Source organism: Rhipicephalus microplus, unplaced genomic scaffold (genome assembly GCF_043290135.1).
Source record: "Rhipicephalus microplus isolate Deutch F79 unplaced genomic scaffold, USDA_Rmic scaffold_20, whole genome shotgun sequence".
Classification (NCBI taxonomy): domain Eukaryota; kingdom Metazoa; phylum Arthropoda; class Arachnida; order Ixodida; family Ixodidae; genus Rhipicephalus; species Rhipicephalus microplus.
Genome location: NW_027464593.1, coordinates 9760493 through 9782507, shown reverse-complemented (window position 1 = coordinate 9782507; position 22015 = coordinate 9760493). Strand labels below are relative to the sequence as shown.

The window sequence follows — 22015 nt, the reverse complement described above, 5'->3', positions numbered from 1 at the left end:
TTGTACAGGTAAGGCACAAATTTCTTTATCCTGGAGATTTTTCCTGGCAACTGCACAAGTTTAATAAAATGATTGAATCCTAAGACTTTGGGGCATTAAAGGGTGTGTGAGAGAAACAAAGTTTAACTTGCGACATATTGTCACGATGAGTCACAAGTACTGGGGGATTTATTAAACCACCGGTCAGACGTGGCTGGCTCTCGAGCAGAGAAGCAGCACGCGATCTTTTTCCTCCAGAGTGAGAGCCGCTCTTGCTGTCGACCCACTACGTGCTGGTGGCATTATCCCCCCCTTCCGAAAAGAAAAAAAAACAAGTCCTAAAAAGAGGAAAGAAAAGTACATTGCAGCACCGCGATGCTACTACATAGGCACGTGAAAAAGAAATTGGAAATTCGGATAAAGTGAAAGTAGAAATTGAAGAGCGTGCCAATATAAGAAACGTCAATGAACGAGAAAGCAAGTTCACAAAAATAAACAAAAAACACAAAGAACGCTGTAGGTAAAGGAAAAGTTACGAGCAACGCGCAATAAATGGTTTCATGCGCAACACATGAACGACGTCCGGCCTCAGTCGGGTCCTGCTCCGTGCATGGAGTGTTGAGTCCGGAACCACTTCGTAGTTCACGTCACTGACGCGGCGTAACACTTTATCTGGGGCCAAAGTACCGGCTCAGTAACTTTTCACTAAGGCCACGGCGGCGGACGGGCGTCCACACCCAAACTAGATCTCCGGGGTTGTAAAACACTTCTCTGTGGCGGGTGTTATAGCGTCGTGCGTCTGCCTGCTGTTGCTGGCCGATGTGCAGTCGCGCGAGCTGCCGGGCTTCCTCAGCACGCTCTGCGGATTCTTTGGCGTCACTTGCCAACTCGTCTTCGTCTTGACATGGTAGCATAGAGTCTAGCATGGTCTGCACATAACGCTACATGGTCCAATTACATGGTCTGCTCGTGGAAAGCCTAGCGCTGCAACAAAACATGCCAGGAAGCTGCGAATGGTGTTGATCTTTACTCAAGAGAAAGCTACAGGGTATGGCACTTTTAGAATTTTTTAATAAGTTTTTTTTTAGAGATAATCATGGCTGCGGACACACATTGTCAGAAACAGTGGCATGGACAAATCATGGTCTAGAAAAATAACAGGGCCATAAAACAGAAATTGAAGATTGCTGTACCCACAAGCAGTGTTCAGGGATTCAGGAAAAAAAGAGAATCAAAATCGGTCCAGTCATTTCCGTGCTACTCTTTCCATGAGCAATGCACAATGTCCAAAACACACTTGTGAGAAACTGCCTGTCGAAGTTTTCGACAGGCTTTTTTCAAAGAACGTTTTTGTTTCTCGTTGAATATTGATGAAAATTGGCACAGACACCAAGAATTACCTCACAGTGCTTCCATAAAAATTTTGAAGCGATATCACAAATACTTTACGAGAAACAAATTTCTTCATTGAACCATGTGGAGGGGCTGAGCACAATGTCAAAAAAAACAGTATTGAGAAAGCTGCGTTTAAAGTTTCAACTTTTCTTTACATCTCTAAGAAACCTAAAAATTGTGATCTCAGGTTTGTCTTGTGATATTTGACTGCTGTTCACGATTTACTCCTTTTCATGATTTATAAAGAACAAGTATGGATTTCAAACCAAGCTCTTTGTATGAAGGAGTGGTGCGATAGGTATGACAGAAAAGATTGTATTTGAATAAAACCATATACTGAAATTATTACACATATTTTTTGTGCTGAAGTTGTAATTAGCGTGATTAAGTACTTGATTACAAATATTCACTGAACTTTTCTTTATTTGGAGAGAGGTTTCTTGCATCAGGAAAATGGATCACACCATGACGGCCTATGCCTTCTTTCCAAATAAAGTTATGGGCAGATGACTGGTGGCACAGGAATTTCTAGCAGTATAATTAATGACACGAAACGGGCATATAAAAATTCGTGCCCCTGATTCATACATGCTCTTTCGCTGCTCTAGCCGTGAAACGCATCGTCATACAGCCGGTCGCGGTAACTAATCTACAGCAATTCATTAACCTCGGAACATCCATAGACGTTCGTGGCGGTATCAAGCAAGGCTCCATGCACGTCTGAATTTCATCACAAAAGCTAATTGACAGCACTCCATATGACCGTGATGGGGTGCGCGGCCGCGTGGACAATGCAGCCAGCGCGTAATGCACTTGCCGGCGGCGTTTGATGACGATGCGCGAAATGCGTAACTACAATGACAAAAAAAATCAGCGTGCACTGCACTTGGCATCGCATTTTCTAAATGACGACGCGCGAAACTGCTAGCTGCTGTTCCGAGCAATCCATGGCAGAGAAAAGGGGGGGGGGGGGGGGTGACGAGCTTGATTTGACTGTGTTGTCCCCTGCAGATGCGTGAAATGCCCGTACGAGATTCAGAGGAGTTAGCGAGTGATGTGGTACATTCCTTGCGAAGAAGCACGTCGCCAAGGGTGCGCTTGCATGTCGTTCCTGCCCACAGTCTCACTGTCAGCGGAGTTAGGGCTAAAGCAGACTCCGATGACGCGCCGCACTCGTAGACTACCGCGCGCCCACTCGTAGTAATCAGATCGTGCATCCAGTGCGGCCACTCGTAGTAATCAGATCGTGCACCCAGTGCGGCCACTCGTAGTAATCAGATCGTGCACCCAGTGCGGCCACTCGTAGTAATCGGATTGTGCCGCCGCTTACAGCTTCGTTGCTTGCGAAGAAGCACGTCGCCACGAATGCGCTAGCGCGTCGTTCCTGCCTGCAGTCTCGCTGTCGGCGGAGTTAGGGCTAAAGAAGACTCCGATGAGGCGCGGCGCTGGTAGACCGTGCGCCCCCTCGTAGTAACCTGATCACGCATCCGCTTACTGCTCGTAACTAAAGCGTAATTATATCTTAAGTGATTATCAAGCCGTGAACATGTCAGGAAGTGGCGATTTTCGAGAGCCATATCCTCGCGACGCACAAGCAGCAGACGACGATCTCCCGGAGCGAGCATCGGGCCAATGACGAGGCGAGCTGAGGCAACATGGCGATCACGGCCAATCAAGGACCTCAAAACGACCTTCAAACATTTGCTTTTTGCTCGCTTGTTGTTAAAGGGAGGAGCCATTGAGGCGGGAAAGTTAAACACTGAGAAATGCTCTTTCCAATGAGCCCACGAAGCCGGCTCCCGGCCCAAGCATCGTGAAGCTATAATTTTTTTTAAATCTCAGTTTTCTCGTTATTTCCAGAAGAAGTTTTGCTACCTAGGTGGGTGAAACAAATTTTCTAAAGCACTTCTGCGCGGTTTTCAGTGTAGATATTTTGGAACCAGATAGAAAAGGGGTTCCAGAAACTGAAAACTTCAGTTTCAAAAATCAATTTTTTTGCCATTTCTCGCGATCCCTCCTCTTTACGTCTCTAAAACACCTAAATATTGTGATCTTTGGTTTGTCTTGTGATTATGACTTCTCAGGCATCTGGATTTCAAATCAAGTTATCTGTATTTTTACACCTGCCTGCCAATTTTGACTTCAGAAAGCAATAATTTACTTGTTATATCATTACAAAGAGGACTCGCAAGCTCGATTTGCGCAAAATTTTGTGAAAAAAAAACCCACTTTGTTTCGCGACTCAGAGCTACCATTTGCCGAATGCCATAGCCGCGATCTTGGTCTCCTTTGAGAGCACGTTTCTTTATCTTCCGATTCCCGCTTAAACAACCTTGCTGCGCTCATTGGTTGCCGAAACAAAAGCAACCAAATAAAGCAATGTAGGCGATGCTATTGGTTGTTGAGTGCACGTGACCATGAGGTGGCCACTTCATTGGCTGATTGGTCTCGCATCGTCTGCTCAGCGCATCAACAACGTGCGAACGTGTTGTGCCGCTATACCACCTGTGCTTTGACAGCATGCTCGCGATCGAAGTTGTTGCAATGCCGAGATCATCGTGAAAGTTTCACACCCGTCATAAGTATGGTAAAAAAAAAGAAGAAAGGCTCAGGCAAACAACTTCAAGGCGCATCTCTTGGCCAGTAGCGTCAACGAAGAACGGGATGGGTCGCCCGCCGATGTTGCCGACGCAAGCTTGACGTCCTCGCCAGCCTGCGATGTTCCCAAACCTGACGCTTAGCCGGCACATCCATCATCGAAATGTGCAGATGAACATTGCGCCCATCGAGACTCCACGACCGCCATCTCATCTGCCGACGGCAAAGGAATCGCCGAGGCGCCCGAGACAGTCGACGGGGAGTTAGGCCTAGTGGGTCCGCCGGCCACCGACGCTTCGCAAAGCAGCGGCCGCGTCCGCCGTGACACAACCTGGCTAACGGAATCTGAGCTGCAGGTAAGGCGTACAAAGGCCGATTCGAGGCTGCAGGAACTGCCATCGATTGCCGCGTCGAAGAGAAAATTTGAGTTTTTGAGGAATGATGCACTGGCCGGCACAGCTCCCTCTGAGCAAAGCGAAGAGGAGGCAAGTTTTTTGATCGCCGATCTTGGCTGCATCGGTCAACTGCTCGATGCCATGAGATTTAAAATTTGCCACGGAATTGTCAGTATTCACAGACAGGACAGGCAATACGGCCTTGCCGTGAATATGTGTGCGCGTTGCGTGAACTGTGGCGACATCGCGCAAGCGTGGAGCTCTCCGCGAGTGGATGGCGCACAGAAAGTGAATTCGTTCACCGTCAATATTCTCACCGCTCGAGCCATGCAGCCTGCTGGGAACCGTCAAGCGGCTATGAATGATATATTTTCGACCATGAATATATCTATATCTCATCGCGGACTTCACAAGAAAATGTGGCAGAAATATGCGAAGCAAAAATTGACACCTGCAGCTAATCGCGCGGCGGAAAAAGTGATGGGCAAGTGCAGTTCGCAAGCTGTACAAGGCATATTGACTATGCAGACAGTATTGCAGTCTTGTACGACAGCTCGTGGATGACGCGGGGGGGGGGGGGGGGGGCACTCGTGCCACATATGCGTGGGGGCAGTGATCGAGCTCTTCACTGGCCTAGTGCTGGACTACGTGGTTTCAAGCAACTACTGTGCCGGGTGTGAGCGTGGACAGCATGAAGACGAACCGGCATATTGGGCTTGGCAGGACAGCCACGTGTGCCAAAAAAATGGTACAAAAAAAGATCGCAAGCCGCCCCTTTCTAGCTTTGCAAGAAGTGGATGTCTACGGTTTCATAAAAGTACAAAAGGAGGACTGTGTCAATCACGTCCAAAAGCGTATGGGCCCTGCGCTACGCAATTTAGTATTAACAAAAAAAGGAGGTGCCTGTGAAACCCTTGGAGGAAGGGGAAAGCTCACCGGGGACCTAGACACAAAGTTGAGTTCTTTTTACGGCAGGGCGCTAAAATCTCACAAAGGAGATGTTGACACCATGCACAGAGATGTGATGGAGAGTTATCACGTCACTTCTAATGATAGTCGAATCACAGCCTGTGTCTCACAGGCCCAGACTCTTGGTGCAGGCAGAACGCAGCTGCTGCCATAGGGAAGCCAGCTCCGAGGCACCATTACAATTGGCCTCAACATGTATGCAAGGCTCTTCTGCCAGTATATGAGCGCCTGTCTGATAAAGGGCTTCTAGAAAGGTGCCAAAGAGGTAAAACCCAGAATAGCAATGTTCATTCTATGATCTGGGCTTTGGCACCTAAGCAGTGCCATGCTTCACTGTTTGCGGTTGGAGCTGCAGTTGCCCGCTTCTAGTAATCAATCTTGCATCCGCTTACAGCTCTTAACTAAACCGTGACCGCAGAGCCGCGAACACGTCTCGAAGAAGTGATTTTTGACAGTTATGTCCTCGCGGCGCACAAGCAGCAGACGGCTATCTCCCGAAGCGAGCATCAGGCCAATGGCTAGGTTAGCTGGGGCAACATGGCGGCCACAGCCAATCAGGGACTTCGAAACGACTTTCAAATATCTGCTTTTTGAGCGCTTGTTTTAAAATGGAAGAGCCAGCTGAGGCGGAAAATTTGAACAGGGAGAAAAGCTCTTCCTGATGAGCTTAAAGGCAAACTCCGGCGATTGTGGATCTCAATGGAATTCACTGGGTGCGTTTATTTGCACGCTGGCGCCATACATGCTAAGTTGCAGGTTTGAGCGTTTCGCAGTCTATTCAAATGAATTTTACACCTTGCCTCGAAACGCTCACATCACTTGTAAGACTTAATGGCAACATTGTGTGCGTGAAGAGTTTTGCCTGGCGGAAGGGACGAACTGTTGTGCCACTGCAGCGTCTGCTCGTCTGCCATGGATTGTGCGGCTTTAGACGGCGCTTCCTTGGATGAGCGTGTGATCACCTTTTCTGTGTTGGTAGGCGCGCGATAGGTGCCAAGTGATGTTGCGTTGTTAGGCACACACGATTCGCCATATATTCACCGTAACAGCGTAAGCGGTTTAGCCAACCGCCACTGACTGCGTGGACAGGTAGTGCCACCTGGCGGGCATTATGCGCAATCAGGCAGGTTCCGGTAGCGTCAGACAAATCTTGCAGTCACACGTAAAAGCGCACGCGGTTGGGTTTCGGTATTGGGGGTTTTCGGTAAGTTAGTTTTGAATCTTTTTAGCACTTCAGTTATCGGGCACAAGAAAAGAGTGTCTGAGAAACATAAAAACACCATTATCTTAATACTTTTGCCATTTTTCGCAATACCAAAGCCGCGTCCACCCTTTAACACCCAAGGGTGGTTATGCACAGCTGCTTAGTAAGACCGTTCTCACCTCTGCCACCTGAGCGGCCTCCACCCCCCGAAGAAGAGTCTGCCTTAGGGCATTCACGGCTCATGTGCCCCTCCTCACCGCACTTGAAGCAGCCTGCAAAAACGACAAGTAGGCACAAGCGACATTGAGAAGGGCTATCAAATCATTAAGCACTCCTACTAGAAAGAGGAATAGTGTATTCGATAAGACTATCTGCCTCCACTCTTTGAACCCCCCCACCACCACCACCCTCTCTTTTGGCTTGTGAAAGCTGTCACAAGCCGTTCACAAAACAGTTGGACATAAAAAGTGATATGCTACCACGGAACATTATGGGGAGCTACTTAGAGGGGCTGCCTCACTAGTGGACACTATCAGAGCGAATTGGGTAGCTGCATGGTTGAGTCATTGCATGGTCTCAGATTATCTTGAGAGGCTGTGTTTGCCCCCATAAAAGCATCCATTCCACTTTCAAGCTGAGTTCCAAAAACGTTACGTTAAGGGGAGACTCGGGTCGAAAAGTCGCGGTTTTCCGGAAAATTTTCGCTTTTTTTTTTTCCGGCTGTACTGGCATCCTTGGACTATAATCTATTACTTCTGAAAATATCAAGCTGAAATTCGCACGAGAAATTATCAAAAAATGCTTCCAAGTGGGCAGCGGTGACGCGAGAAATGCGCAAAAGTCGCGAAAAACGGCGAAGTTCGCGTCGTCCTGTCGCGAAAACGACGCGTTGGCCGCCATTTGCAATCGTGCACGCATGCTGCGAAGGCCGTATCCTTCATAATCCACTAGTAGCCAGTCTCGTGCCTTCACGCAGAATAAACAAAAAACGAGAAAAACGCGTACGTCACGCGTTTTGAATATTGCGGCACACAGCGCGAGGCCGCCATTGGACGGCGGTGCGCTCCACGCTCCTCCCCCTCCTATCTCTCCGGCAAAAGAGCGAAGCCACGGACGTCGCGATCGAGTTCTTCTGCGTTTCTCTGCATTTTTGCGTCATGGCAAGCCCGAAGAAGTGCAGTTCAGATAATCGAAAGTTCAGAACTCGCCACAAGTATCGAGGGAAACGGCGTCGGACGCTTCGCAAGGCGACAGCGAACGACGATGTCGCCCCCGACCAACGCCCTGACTTCGGATAGGCCTAACACCGCCACCGAACCCTGCGACAGTGGTTGTGAAATAGCCGCTGCCGTGGAATTCGTCAGTGCATCCCAAAGGAAGATTGGATTCTTCGAGAGTGAACGTAGACCGGTAGATGCTGCTACTGCGAACATGCTGCTTTGCGAAATCGATGAGCTGACGGCACTTGTGGCGGGTGCGCAATGCCCAACCTGCCGCGAACGGAAGCTCGGCGTGCGAGAGGCAGCTGGAAAGCGCAAAGGACTTTCGGCATTCCTCGAACTGTGCTATCAAAATTCTGATTACCCTGAATCTGCACTTTCGTTCACGCACACGTCGAGACGTACTGCTTCGGCCGGGGACCAAGGAACGAGCGCTCGTTTTGACAGCGGCAGCTCGCGTGACAGCTTTGCTGTAAACGTGAAGGCAGTTCTTGCAGCACGCGCTATAGGCGCAGGCCACGACCAACTTTCACGACTTTGTGCGATTCTCGGTCTTCCGAGCCCGATGCATCACAAGACATTCAACGGCATTTGCAAGAAGCTCCATGGTGCGGCGATGACGGCAGTGAGCAAAAACTTGCACCAGGCACGAAACATCACAAAGGACGCAGTCTGCGGCAGAGATGTGCCAGTCATGTTTGATGGCACCTGGCAGGAAAGAGGTCATAAAAACCACAATGGAGTGGGCACAGTCGTGTCCCTGGACACGGGGCTCTGCCTCGATTTTGAAGTTCTTTCGAACTACTGCCATGCTTGCAGTATAAACAGGGACCTTGGGGAGGATGAAGAGATATGGCGAGCTTTTCATCTTCCAGTTTGCCAAAAAAACACTGACTGCTCATCCCATGCAATGGCACCTGCGGCAGCTGTCAATATATGGCAGAGGACCTTGTCTTATGAAACTCCACTGCGATTCACCAGCTTCCTAAGTGATGGTGACAGCAAGGCCTACACTGCAGTCTGCGAGGCAAATGTATACTGTGACACCCCCATTGACAAAGAAGAGTGCACGAACCACGTTGCAAAGCGCTTGGGAACTGCCCTACAGAAATTGGCAACGCCACTGCCACGAGGCGAAAAACTGAAAGATGCGACAATAATAAAACTACAAACATATTACAAGATCGCCATCACGAGCAACAAGGACAGTGTCCGAAATATGTACACTGTCATATGGGCATCGTATTTTCATTGCTGCTCCAGTGATGGTGCCAGTAGCCACAACTTTTGCCCCGCGGGACCAAATTCGTGGTGCAAGCACAAGCGTGCGGAAGCACTGGGGGAGCCTGCACCATGCCACACCCCACTGTTGACGAAGGCTCAAGGATTGGCAATTATGCCTATCTACAAGCGCCTTACAGAGGAGAAACTCCTTATTCGGTGCCTTCATGGCAAGACACAGAATGCAGCCGAATCGCTGAACAGCAAGATATGGCTGCTATGTCCAAAAACAAAGTTCGCCTCCAGAACAACTGTGGAGACAGCCACCGCTCTTGCTGTACTCTGGTACAACAAAGGCCACAGGGGCTTTGAAGAAGTGCTTGAAGGCATTGGAATTCTCCCCTCACAAGATCTGGCCACACATGGTGACCACTGTGACGTCATGCGCATCAGGAAGATGAACCTGAAGCAAACTGCAGAAGCGAGGGCACACCGTCGCAACACAGCGAAGAGAGCTCGTGTTGAGGACACTGACCGCAAGAGCCGTGAAGGACCAAGCTATGCTGCAGGGGACTTCTAGACACTTGCAGTGCATTCAAGGCAAGGTACTTTTCATTGTGCCCCAATTTGATGCAAAAAGAATGATTTCCTAATAAATGCCAACTTTGCGAACTTTCAAACTTGTTTTTCTCATTTTCATTTTTTCTGACAGTTTCACGTTTTCCGGGCAGCCTTTTAGAAACATATTCATTGTATAGTAACGAAACTTGGCACACATATTCTTCAACACATGCAGAATGCAAATATCTACTCTAAATTGCAATGCCTACCAGCATTAGTTGTGAAAATATTAGCTTATTGTTTCAAGGGAGATTGAAAATAATAAGTCATTCAATACAATTTTTTTTTTCTTGGTTCCAATATTTCTGTGACATATCTATATAGATATTTGCACTTTTCAATCTACCAAGAGTCAAATAAGATGAGACACAGTGCTTTTACTGAAAGTTTATACATAAAAGAGTGCCCGCAAAAAATGTAACTTTTTGCTATTGTTTATGGCATAACTCAATAATTATAGCAGCTACACAAAAAATGATTGCATATTTGATATCTGCATGAAAAACTATACTAATAACGAACTTTTCAAGTCTCTATTACTAGAAATAAAAAAAGAAACTTTTTCGAGGAGCGTCTCCCCTTAAAATGACTGCAAATTAAGTGAAAATCATGGGGGGGGGGGAGGGCCTTTTTCATTCACCAATTTTTTTATTTTCCAGAAATAAAAATTTAAATATCAAATTCTGGATGGTCAGGACCTGGGCTAAAAGCTGTAATCGAACAGCTTGACTGGGGCCTAGAAGACAGCCGGGAATTTAACACAAATATCCTAAAAAACCCATTAAAATAACGTTCGAAGTGTCATAGACACGATATTTCTTCAAACGAAACACTGTTGAACAACAAACAATTCCATTCTCATAAAGTTACTAAGAGATGGCAATACGACAATTATTAAAGGGGATTAATAAAATAAATCATACCCACAATTTTAGCAGTATACACAAACATTGCAATCGTCACAACATAGAAAAAAACTTTATTATACAGTGGGAGACTACAAGTTTATGAATGATTGAAATGCAAAAACATTAACCCAGTAATAAAAAAATGAGTGGCAAAACAACAGCTCCCCAGCAGCTGATACCACTATATAGCCTTGCGCGCACACATGCTCACCTCTTCCACGACCGCCTGATGAATCTGCGTTTGGGCAATCCCGGCTCATATGTCCTTCCTGATTGCACTTGAAACATGCTGCAAGAGAAGCCACTGTGAGAACCACCACCACACCCTGTTCTGCCTGCTGCCCTCTCTGCTTTCAGGTGCATCAGTGCCAGACAGCCTTCCCCTTTTACTACTAAAAAACTTCCAGGAAAGTCAACTTTAGGTTCGAACCAAAGTGAAAGTAACAAGCACGATTAAGTTTGTAAATGTCTGACAAATGTGCCAAGCTTCCAAAAATCTCTGCTCTTGCAGCAAGTTACAAATGCTAAGCCCTGACAACAGAGATGGCAGCAAGCGTGCCGTACACATGCAGGCATGTCACTGCAAGCACATAAGCCAGTAAGAAAACCAAGTTGATGCCAAAGCACACTTAGTAGCTCACTATACTCTGCGACAACTTTTCTTGGCATTGGAGCGAGGGCTACAGAGCCAAACCCCGTGCATCCTGCCATTAGTGAAAGTAGTTCTACATTAGCGCCCATACTTTGTAGGGTCTCAAACTGGCGAGAGAGCACCACGCTCTTAGGGTGAACCGACACAGCCGACGCAGTCTGAACGAGCTAAGCCAACACACATTTATTTAAATACATTTTGAACAATAATATCAGCCAAATTATAACATCAATTGCGATAAACACGCTAAACAACACAACGAACACATTCAAGGCGACACTCGCAAGGGTCCCAGCAGAGAGCATGCGGTGCCGTGTGCGCCAAACGCCACGCGCAAAGGACTTGCTTAATTCTCACGTGTCACCACCAAGGCTAGCTAGCCGCCAGGGGTCACCGCCGGGGCTAGCAATCTATGATGATAGTGGTGATAGATATTCGCGAACACAACGCCATCTACCGCTTAATAGTTGAGACTTTGAAATACAGCTTCTGCACGAGACACGTGCGCCACTCGGTGCAAACTTTACAGGGAGTCAGCACCCACACAACTTTTAACATGAAATACAAAAGTTCCTCCTTTATTTTCTACATGGAGCTATTTGAGACAGGGCGCAGCTAACACAAGTAGGATAATTGTATTTTTTTATAATTTATTCCTTACGACTGCGTTTTTGAATGCGCGAGAAAGTCCCGCCTTTTTACATTATCGCAAACACTAAGCGGCGTCTGCGTTTACATGAAACGCTGATTGTTCGCCCCCGTCACTTTTAACTACGTTACTAGACGCACGCCAAAACGAACTACGGGTAGGGCTACATGTCTAGAAGCTCCGCCACCTTTTAGTGTTAAGAAAAGTTGTCGCTGAGTATACAACAGAGGATCTGGTGCAGACTAAAGAACCAGGTGGAGAGAAACTATACTGGTATGCAGTGAAACCAGGTGCAGCGTACAACTGGCAAGTAGCAGGTCAAGGAGGCAGGCGGGAAATGTACACAGCCTTGCAACATGGGGACAGGCCACTCCAGCTACAACCACGCAGCCCAGACAAAAGACACAGACCAGTTAGCCCCCACAAAGCAAGCAAGCAACCACAAGAAGGAGGTTTGTTTGCGAAAGCGCGGATGGCGTTTACCGCTTCACACCTCGGCCACCTGTGGGACGCTTGTCGTTACGACCTCCGCCACCTCCGCCTCGATTGTCCCAGCCGGAGCGTGCTGTGGTACATACGCACGTGCTTGTCATACACTGCAGCCACAAACTGACAAGCAAGATGTGCATTCGCGCACGACACAGCACAGTGCCACTACCTGTGCTAGAGGAGCCAAAAGCAGCTCTTGAGAGCCCTCACTGCTGTCAAATTGCACCAATGCACACCAGAACACTAATTTGCAGGAGCAGTTGGATACAACTGCGCAATATGATTGTGAGAGACGCTGTAGTGGAGAGATCCGGAAATTTTATCACTGCAATATTTCATCACTGTGATAATGGAGAAAAGAAACACTGATTAGAACAACTGATTGGGTCATTATTGCGACAACCACCACCTGCTGCTGCTTCCCTGAGAGAGCCGCCGCCACCCGTCCCTGCCCCGTCGCGCTGCAGCGGCCGCAACTGCAAGTACAGCTGACACTCTCTCTCCCACAGAAAGCCGCTAGACATAGAAACAAAAACAAGTGTCCGTGCAATTTGCACAGTTTTTGTTGGACAAATATTGAAAACTGAAGAATCGGGCTGCTGAAGCCTTGGTTGCCAACAATAAGATTGTGGCAAGATGGACGATATCGTAGAACTTTGCTGTCAAATGAAGACGAAGTAGACGAAAACAGAGCCCGGCGGACGCACACTTTTTGTTGTCGTTTCTTCCTTTACCATGGACGCTGCCGCCCAGCGTTACAATTGTTCTTGCAAGCGGTTTATCACCTTGTGGCGCAGCAATGACGCAAGTTTGACAAAGAACCCTTTGGATCAGTATGGGACAGCTGCATTTCTGTGAGCATCACCTTTGGTATGGCGAGGACATGCCCACTCTCGCGTCAACCCTTGCCGATGCTCATGTCTGGTGCTTCTTTGGCAGAACAAAAACGTAGATTGACAGCGTAGCTGTTAAAAATAAGAGAACAAAAATGAGACTGACCTCTGCTGCCTCCTCCTCCTCCGGAACGGCCACCCCCGAAACTGCCCCCACCGCCGAAGCTGCTCGAGCCTCCCCCAAAGCTTGAACTCTGCTCCTCCTTCCACCCGCTACTACTGTCTTCTTGCCACGGGTCATCTGAGGGTGCCGTGCTCGCACCATTGTTGTCCCCAGCTCCATCGTTCCAGCCAGAGCTGTCCGCACCATTGGTACTGCCCCAGCCGGACTGTGTCTGCGCACCATTGGACTGGCCTCCCGAGCCCCAGCTGCAGAGCATGGGGATCCCATTGCACTGGGCATTGCTGTTGCACATAAAGCTAGCACAAAACCAACAATTCCGCAGAAATATTTTTCAAACACAGAAAACGTAGCGGTTGCTGGACAAGACTGTGCGAGCCACAAAACCAACGAGGTGTGCTTCGTAAACCAGCAACACAATAGCATAGCCAGCACACATACTAATGTCAAACAGGGGAAACACAGCAATACGGCAATTGACGAGACGCAGCAATTGACGAGACCAAGCAATACTGTCGCATAATCTGGGCATCATAACTGAAAAACTAAGGATATGGGTATCGATGCTTCTGTAGGGAGAGCTGAAATTTGGTGCCACATTATATCAAGGTTCCACATTATATCCGTGGGTTTCTGCCAAATCCACTACACAATCATTAAGAAAACCGTAGTGGAAATGTTTTTTTATTGTGCGCTGAAATTACGTAATACTACTCTTATTTTGTCCCCTTCACAATACTTTCGCTTGGATGGAATCGGCAACCTGCTTGTCAGAAGCTGTAGAGTTATTCAATCATATCAGTTGCAAGACTGTGTTCCAAAACCTGGACACACCATTAGCCGACCTAGCAGAAGTGAACAGATCGTCGCACTATCTGGGAGCGACAATACCAACTACTGCATCGCCACTTGTGCGTGCACTTTAGGCTGCTAAACGCCGCACGCAACACTGGCGTTGAAATGGCCTTAGCTTATACGGCGCCCGCCGCTGTTGTCCACTGTATTCCTTAAAGCCGGGTCAAAGTGTCAAGCCCGGTCAAAGCGTCAAGTTTTATTTCGTCGGAGGTGGTGCTTGCGATTTCATGCTACAATGGTTTGAACGCTGTGCCCTGATTATTTCTATTTCTCCTCGTTTGAAAATGTGCGCTTGAGTCTGATTGCTCACGAGAAATTTGCCGAATCCTTTCAACTGTTCCGCTCTGCGGTTCCTGATGCGTCACTAACACGATCGAGTGATGGTCGCACAAACACAAGACAGATATGGTAGAGTGCATATCAAAGCGCAACCGTACCGATCAGTACTTACCGCGAATTGGCCGCTTTGTCTTGCACGCAGCGGTCAAATTTTACTAATCGCAAACTCAATGAGAGACTGGCTGGGATACCATATAATTATAAAAGCCCGATGACAAGAAAGTGGGAACATTGAGCATTGCTTTTACTTGCAACTAGCACTGCAAGCTCTCTTTTCTTTTGAGGTGCGATGTTTGTGGAGTCTTTCCAATGGCACCTGCGTTTCCTGCTCGAACAACATAGTCTGCTGCCGTTGACAGACTTGCAGGTTGGATCCACCTGGATCCAAGCTGCATCCAGCTTGCATCACGTCTTGCCGCTCACTATTTTGCCGAAATGTAAACATTGTGGGCTCGCCACAAGAATCTGGTAAACTACTGACTTCGCTGCACTGTCCATTATGCTGTGTACCACACAAACACTCCGCTTATAGCTATGTTACTTCTAGCGCAATGCAGAAAACACGAAAAAGGACAGCATCAAGAGAATGAGCAGCTCCTCTCTTCTTTATCACGTCTCCACCAATGCGAGATAATAACATGTTCCGCACCCTTGGGTACCAACTCATAAGAACAAATTCTATGCACTGCCATGCTGTTTGGGAGAATGCGGCGGCACTCACAATCTTGCTAAAGGCAAAAACAAAATATTGCATTTTATAGTTAGTTTTGTTGTTAAGAGAGCCATTTCGGCCAAAGCCAAATTCGTATTTTGATACATGGAGCCTATGGGGAGTTTCGCAACTCATACGATTGAATAACTGAGAAGCTGCACACTAACCACAGTACCTCAGAGCCAATTTTTCAAATGGGAAGATGCTGGCTCTAGCTACATTTGAAACATTCTCTAGTGAAAGGCTGCACTGTGCAGATGCATGCATGAAGAGCTGTTAGATGCCCTTCCTGTAAATTCATTCATTGTGCATACACATTCCCAAAGCAAGGCAAAGAGAGAATATGCAACAGGCATACGAGCATCAACACCACGACATACTCACCCCGAGGAGTCTGTCGAGGTGGTTGTGGTCCCCCAGCCATTGTTTGCCGGGTCAGCACCTGCAGCGGCAAGGTGCTCTCACAATGTGGCTGCAATCACAGGCAACTCTTCCCGGAGGGCCCTCTATGCATTAGTGGTACGGAGGCCTCAAAAGTTGTCAAGAATTTCAGAGTCGCAGCATTCCCATTATAGAGCTAGTTGCATGTACAGTCTACAATCATAACAGATCTGCGTAGAGCAGACATTCGGATACAACAGAACATTATTCTGCCATGTTTGGTCTGTATATTGAATTGATGAAGTGAATTTCGCTTTGACGAACCAACATGCAACGGACAATCGGCTGCACCAGACAAACTTACACGAGACTTCGTACAAGGAGGATTGGACAGCTGCTAAGTGGGGTGCGATAATCGTTCTTCAAAAAGTGTGCATCTGTATGGCGCGCAACACTACAATATCCGCAAACTGGTCGCCATGACTGTCCGATTGACATGTGGGGTTTTTTAACGTGAACCCAAATCAGAACCTAAATCATTTCCGCCTCTATCTGAAATTCAGCTGGCGCAGCCGGGATTCGATCCCACGACCTGCGGGTCAGCAGCCGAGTACCTTAGCCACTAGACCGCCGCGGCGGTGCGCCGTTGCTGTTTGCACAAATGTGAGTTTATTTGTGCAGCTATTAAAAAAAATTTATGTACCATGAGTGGCTATTGATTATTCATTACCAGCCAGGCTACAACTGTTAAAAAAATGCTGCAACAGCAAATGCGTGGACATCTCACTGCTCGCATTTTTTATTTTTTAAATCATGGTAGCATCTCCTTAATTGTTGTGCAGAACTTGGCGATCGAGTTGCGCCCGGCAGAGGACAAATGGCGCAGCCAGCAGAGATACTGGCATGCACACGAATTTCATGAGCTTCCACATCTCAACTATCGGTCACAATAACACTAAAACAGCTGTACAATTAAGATTACCCTTTCAACTTGAAAACACTGAAAACTTTCCTCCAGCAGCCTGGTGCGTTCGAATGAATTTAGCCTTCAACTGAAGAACCATGCTGGGGAAACCAGCCACACAGTGAGAAGCAATAATCTTTGGCCACATGTTGGTAGGAACATGGCCAAGGTCATCCTAAATGCGATGAGATGACCCGGATGACACTGCTGCAACCAACTCTGCCAGGTGACGTTTGCAGCTTCATCAAAATTCACAAGCTCTTTCTATTAACTATGATTGTTAAATTAAAAAAATTACTAATACTGCTAACAACCATGACTGATCCAGGAAAGCAGGTCATTTCAAAGCCACCCTTGAACTATATTCTGCTACAAATTACTGCGAAGGCAATCACATGATAATGACACTACGAGCCAGTTTTAAATCGAGGCAGATTTAAAATTAAGATACATTTCTTAATCTAGAAAGATGTTTCCTTACTTTATAGTTAAAGGATCCTGAGCAACGAAATTGCTAACTCTGATGTTCCTCATTTTAACTGCTCTGTATAAGTACATGCTCATTATTGGTGGCAAACGATGCCTTGTTTCCATTTGAACCAAGCATGAGTGCTCGTACAAATTTGTAAAGTCTCTTGACATCACCATTATAGCTCCGGGAGGCCCGCCCAAGATGGCAGAGTTGCGGTAGCTGAGTCCCATAGAATTTCCTGAAAATAACTAGAGGGAACTCTGGTGCTGCGACCGTTCAGCGACCATGGGAATGATGGGTCTGGGCCGGCAGTTTATAGAGACTCCAAAATCTGCCATAATGATGCTAACATTAATTACAAAGCATATAAGAGCACTAATGATTATATTTCGCAATTATAAGCAGCACTGCCCTCAAATGCCTTCATACCTACACTGCTCTAGGCAGATGGCCTACCACAACCCTATCGCAAAAAACTATGGTAATCTAGCAACTGCTCCAGCTTACACCTCGTGCATTCTGGAAGCAAAGTTAAGTTACAAGCAGAAAAGTGTGCACCACCACCACAATCTCATGGAAAGCTCACATGATTTGAAGTTTTTGCCTCTGAAAGCCCATTATAGCCATGCTTCTTGGAAGCAGTAGGATAAAAAGAGAAACCCCAAATGGTATTAACTCACCAGGCTGCCTTGTGGCTAGTGCTCCTCCTGTCACAGGCTTGGCGGCACCGCGGCCTCGGCCCAAACTGTAAATAGGAAGCCTCCCCATCAGCTTCATGGTACAACAACTTCAAACATGTGGTTTCCGGCATACCCTATCATAAAACCATTTTTTCTACCTTACATCTCAAAGGATCCAAGTAAATGAGGAAGGGCACAGCAACAGGAACAAGGGTTTCTCTGAAAACGTCAGTTGAGAGCCACACTAAGAGAATGCTTGAAAAATCCACCACGACCTGCAGTAGCAAGTTGCTGTCATGCATTTTGTGAGATACCGGTAAACAACTAGTCAACTCTTCACAGTGCATATGTTTTTTTTTTGCCAATTCAATTGAACACACACACCAAATTCCAAATGGCACCACACAATTCCGACAGCACCACACACTGCAGGTGTGCCACAGAGAAAAAGATATGGCGGCTGCATTACTGTGCAAGCTGACAAAGCGCGTCACACGGGAAAGTTCCCACTGCTCTGTTTACTAAAGCATCAATGATTATAAAGCGTAGAAGAGGGAAGTTTCCTCAACGTGCAGAATCTCGCAGGAATACTCGACCCTGTGGACAACATGTGCACCACTGTCTGCAGAGTCTGCCTTCCTGCTTGTTAATACATTCTATACGCCTCGTCTGCAACACATTCTGTCAGGATGTTTCCAGTATCGGATAAGCACAGCAACAGTGAAACACGGAAAGTAGAGGGGTCATGCAATTATTTGAGAACCTGTTTGTTCAATTAAACCGAGTTTTGAGCATTGCCAGCCTTTTCACAGCCGATGTTTACTGCGAGCATAATTGCGCCACGCAAAACTGATGGACGATTGACATGCTGTGCCCCTGAAATGCTTTATTAAAAAAGCCTGTGCTCCTCTACAAATCATTAAGTTTCTTCACATTTGGTCAAGACATCAGCTGAAGAATCTTGCTATGCCTGCAAGTACGCACCTACTCCTTGCTTAACCTCTTCTCCACGAAAGACTGCCAGAAGGAGAGAAGCCGATAGACCATTTGCAAAAGAGTTACTATGCATGCAAAGCCATTCTTTTTTCCATTCACCATTGAATGGTAATACAATTTTAACACAAACTCCGTTTTTGGCCCGCTTCTGTTCCTAATCTATCAATCACCTTCCTGCTCAAATTTCATCAGCCATCTGTTCGTGGATGACTGCATTCTGTACAGACGTATATTTCTCTACTACGAACTATCGGGCGTTACTGCAGGATGACTTAACCTTAATCCAAAACTGGTGCTCGATCTCGCTCATGCAGTTAAATGTATCAAAATGCAATTTCATGCACGTCACCCATAAGAAACATCACCTACACGATAAACAATGCTAAGCTAGCACAGGTGGAATCTTACTTATAGGTACCTCAGCGTATAAATCTGATAATTTAAGTTGGTCAGAACATACCACATCACTTTCTGCAAGGGTTTGTAGATTAGGTTTTATCAGACTGTCACTTACATTTGCTTTGCCTGCAGTTAAGACAAATGGCACACGAAACATTCATACACATTAAACTTGAATACGCATCCTTTACCTGGAACCCCCATCAAGAGTACCTAATCCAGGAGTTATAGGCAATACAAAACCGAACTGCTCGTTTTATAACTTAATTTTAGACTCTGCATCACTAAGATAAAAACATCGATTCGTCTTACCCCTCTGTCATCCCATCACAAAATAGCAAGTCTCTGCCTTTTCCATAAACTGTATTATAACTTTCCTCAACTACGCATTTCTACCGACTGCCATATCAGATTGGAATGCACTTTGTGACATGTGATTGTTATCAGCAGTTTGAATAGCAGCCCTGTTCTTTGAGAGTGTCTGCCTCCTAATTTTCTTGTTTTCTTTTTTCTTTCATTTTTGCTTTGTTTTTCCAACCAGTATTTATGCCTCCTTGTCACCCTCAGTTACCTATCGTTACAACCCGCCCTGAAGTAATGCTCCACGAGGAGCCCTTAAAAGTAAATGATGATGTCTCCTGCCTTTCCTTTATTTGGTTTCTTGCGTTTTCTTGTTGCACAGGGCTAGTGTGCAATTTACTAAACACCGTATCGAAGAAACTGATGAACTGCCAGCCTACATACTCAAATTAAAGCAAAACATCACTCAGGCCGTTCTTTTGCAACAGGCTAACACAGTTGTAGGCACAGCTGCAGCAAGATCACCAAGATGGGAAAATTATGTTGTATGATGAACTTCCCAAACACCAACCAGTTCCCAAGACAACCAACCCACCAATATGCATAACTAGCTTTCTTATTAACCAATGCTAATACAAGCTCCCACGACGAAAAACAAAAGACGCAAGGTGTGAAGTTGGGGACGGCGCCTCCTGCACGGGCACCGATACAAGCGACGTCTCAAATAACTGGCGCCACGTCCGTTGAGGCGACTACACCACTTCGCGCCTCTAGCTGGGCCGGAGTTTTTTCTTCCCTCCGAGACGCCGAATGCACGTACTGCTACGGCAGTACTAAACCGGGCGTCGGAGGTTGCGTACGAATTAGGAGCCTGACCGGACGTTTTTAGCTACAATAAAATACGCAGATACCAAAGGCGAACGCAAACAAAACGGCGCCAAGCCTACTACCTCCATTGCCCTCCTTATCCGACAACCGTTAACACAGGTCAGAACGGTACACGATTACGCCCTCACTGCTCGCAGTCCGACCATTCCGAAACTACAGAGCTCGCTACCCCATAAATCCCGGTGAAAACGGGTGCAGCCACCGAATTTTTCCGAGCAAAGTAAAGAAAAATAACGAACCGAGACCCAGACAATCATTCCGACCCCCTGCAGAAGAAATGTACAAACAACGGCAGACAAAACTTCCTGTTTTGAGGAAGCACTGTCAAAACAACAAAGAAAACTGTTTCATGGTCTGCGGCGGCGTCTTGCGTACCGTAATAAAGCTGACGTTAGTATAAACAAGTGAGCTTACCCGAAACCTCCCGCCGTGTAGCCACTGAGCGAGTCTGCCATAGCCTCCTGCAACAGAAAAAAACACACGTAATTCATTTCAATAAAAACAGGGAAACGGGACTGAATGGGTCCCGCACAAAGAAGCGCCAAGAAACGCGGCGAGCTTTTCGCAATGCTTCACCGTAAGAATATGACAACCATGCGACTGGACGCTTCAGGGCGTCCATCGAGTAGGAACTGCGATAAGGCAATGGTTCAAAAATCCATAAAGAAAACATACTGCCGCCAATACAATCGTCCGAGTGCCACAGCTAACCACGTGTTCCGTTTTTGACAAGTACGCGCTAACACTGCCCGTCGGTTAACTTGGTTCAGTTCAAGCTAATGAAAAATGCGTTTACGCTGTGCAAAACGCAAAGGTTGTCAATGATTGGGCGACAAAGGCTTCGCATTTGGCTACTCTTTCATGTCGAACGCGCCGCAGAGAAGGTAGCCATGGTCTCGAGCACAGCTGAGGCCTAGCGTTTGTTCTGACAGGCCAAGGACGCGCTAACAACGAGCAAAGAACGTATGCTTCCAGCAGTAACCGCACAATAACTCACCACCACGATACTCAACATTTAAGGACGTGTCTCGAAACGGCACAACACAACACGGGAGGCGAGCACGTAGTTTCATACAAACTAACCTGCAGCGGTCAGCCTCCGTGCTCCTCTCTACGAACGCGAACGAGCGCGAAATCACTTGCCGCACTCTGCAAGTGCGCGCAGGTCACGTGGTATTCGCAGGGCGCGCACACAGAACACCTACCAGGGCGCGCACTTGTCGGCCGCTTTTTTTTTTTTTTTCCTAAGATTAGACACGGCGGCGCTAGCTACTAGCCCTCGGGAAGAAACCTTGAAGCATTATTGCGCGTGCGATGTTCGTTTCTCCAGATGAAGCATGGAGGAAGCTTTCATGGCGGAAGTCACAATTCGCACTACACCTTACAAATTTCACTGTCGGCAAGGCTGCGAACATAAGGTCCGTTCGATTCGCTTGCACCACGTGAACCAGTTCACGAGGTGCTGCACCTTACCATTCGTTTCAGCGGTGCAGCAATGACGACCGCTGAACCCTGCCATTCGTTTCGAAAGGTGCAGAAGAGGTGCAGCACCGGTTCACGAGTTTCCTGCACCTCCTTCGCTGACGGTGCCGCCTTGGTGCAGGCGCGCGTGCAGCTGAGCAGACGACGCAGCACTTAGACGTAGGTGGCGTAGGCGCCGTACCCGCCTCTACTAACGCGGTGTGTTTTGCCAAGATGTTTGCGCCTCATGAACT

At 47.2% G+C, this 22015-nt stretch overlaps 1 protein-coding gene across 3 annotated transcripts in view; it reads right to left on the bottom strand.

Moving 5' to 3' along the window:
- LOC142785281 (ATP-dependent RNA helicase vasa-like) overlaps positions 1–21499 on the bottom strand; it is a 45339-nt gene extending 23840 nt beyond the window's left edge. Inside the window, exons 1-8 of one of the 3 annotated variants that reach the window (XM_075883736.1) lie at positions 21384–21499; positions 20715–20761; positions 17718–17782; positions 15605–15662; positions 13300–13562; positions 12305–12376; positions 10722–10799; positions 6720–6812 (exon numbers count right to left, since the gene is read on the bottom strand). In XM_075883736.1, the coding sequence (XP_075739851.1) occupies positions 6720–6812; positions 10722–10799; positions 12305–12376; positions 13300–13562; positions 15605–15662; positions 17718–17782; positions 20715–20755 (670 nt within the window). In that variant the 5' untranslated portion in view covers positions 20756–20761; positions 21384–21499. Of the gene's footprint in view, positions 1–6719; positions 6813–10721; positions 10800–12304; positions 12377–13299; positions 13563–15604; positions 15663–17717; positions 17783–20714; positions 20762–21297; positions 21331–21383 lie in introns of those variants that run through there. The other 2 variants (XM_075883735.1, XM_075883737.1) reach the window with 2 other exon arrangements.
- Between the last annotated feature and the right edge of the window lie 516 nt (positions 21500–22015).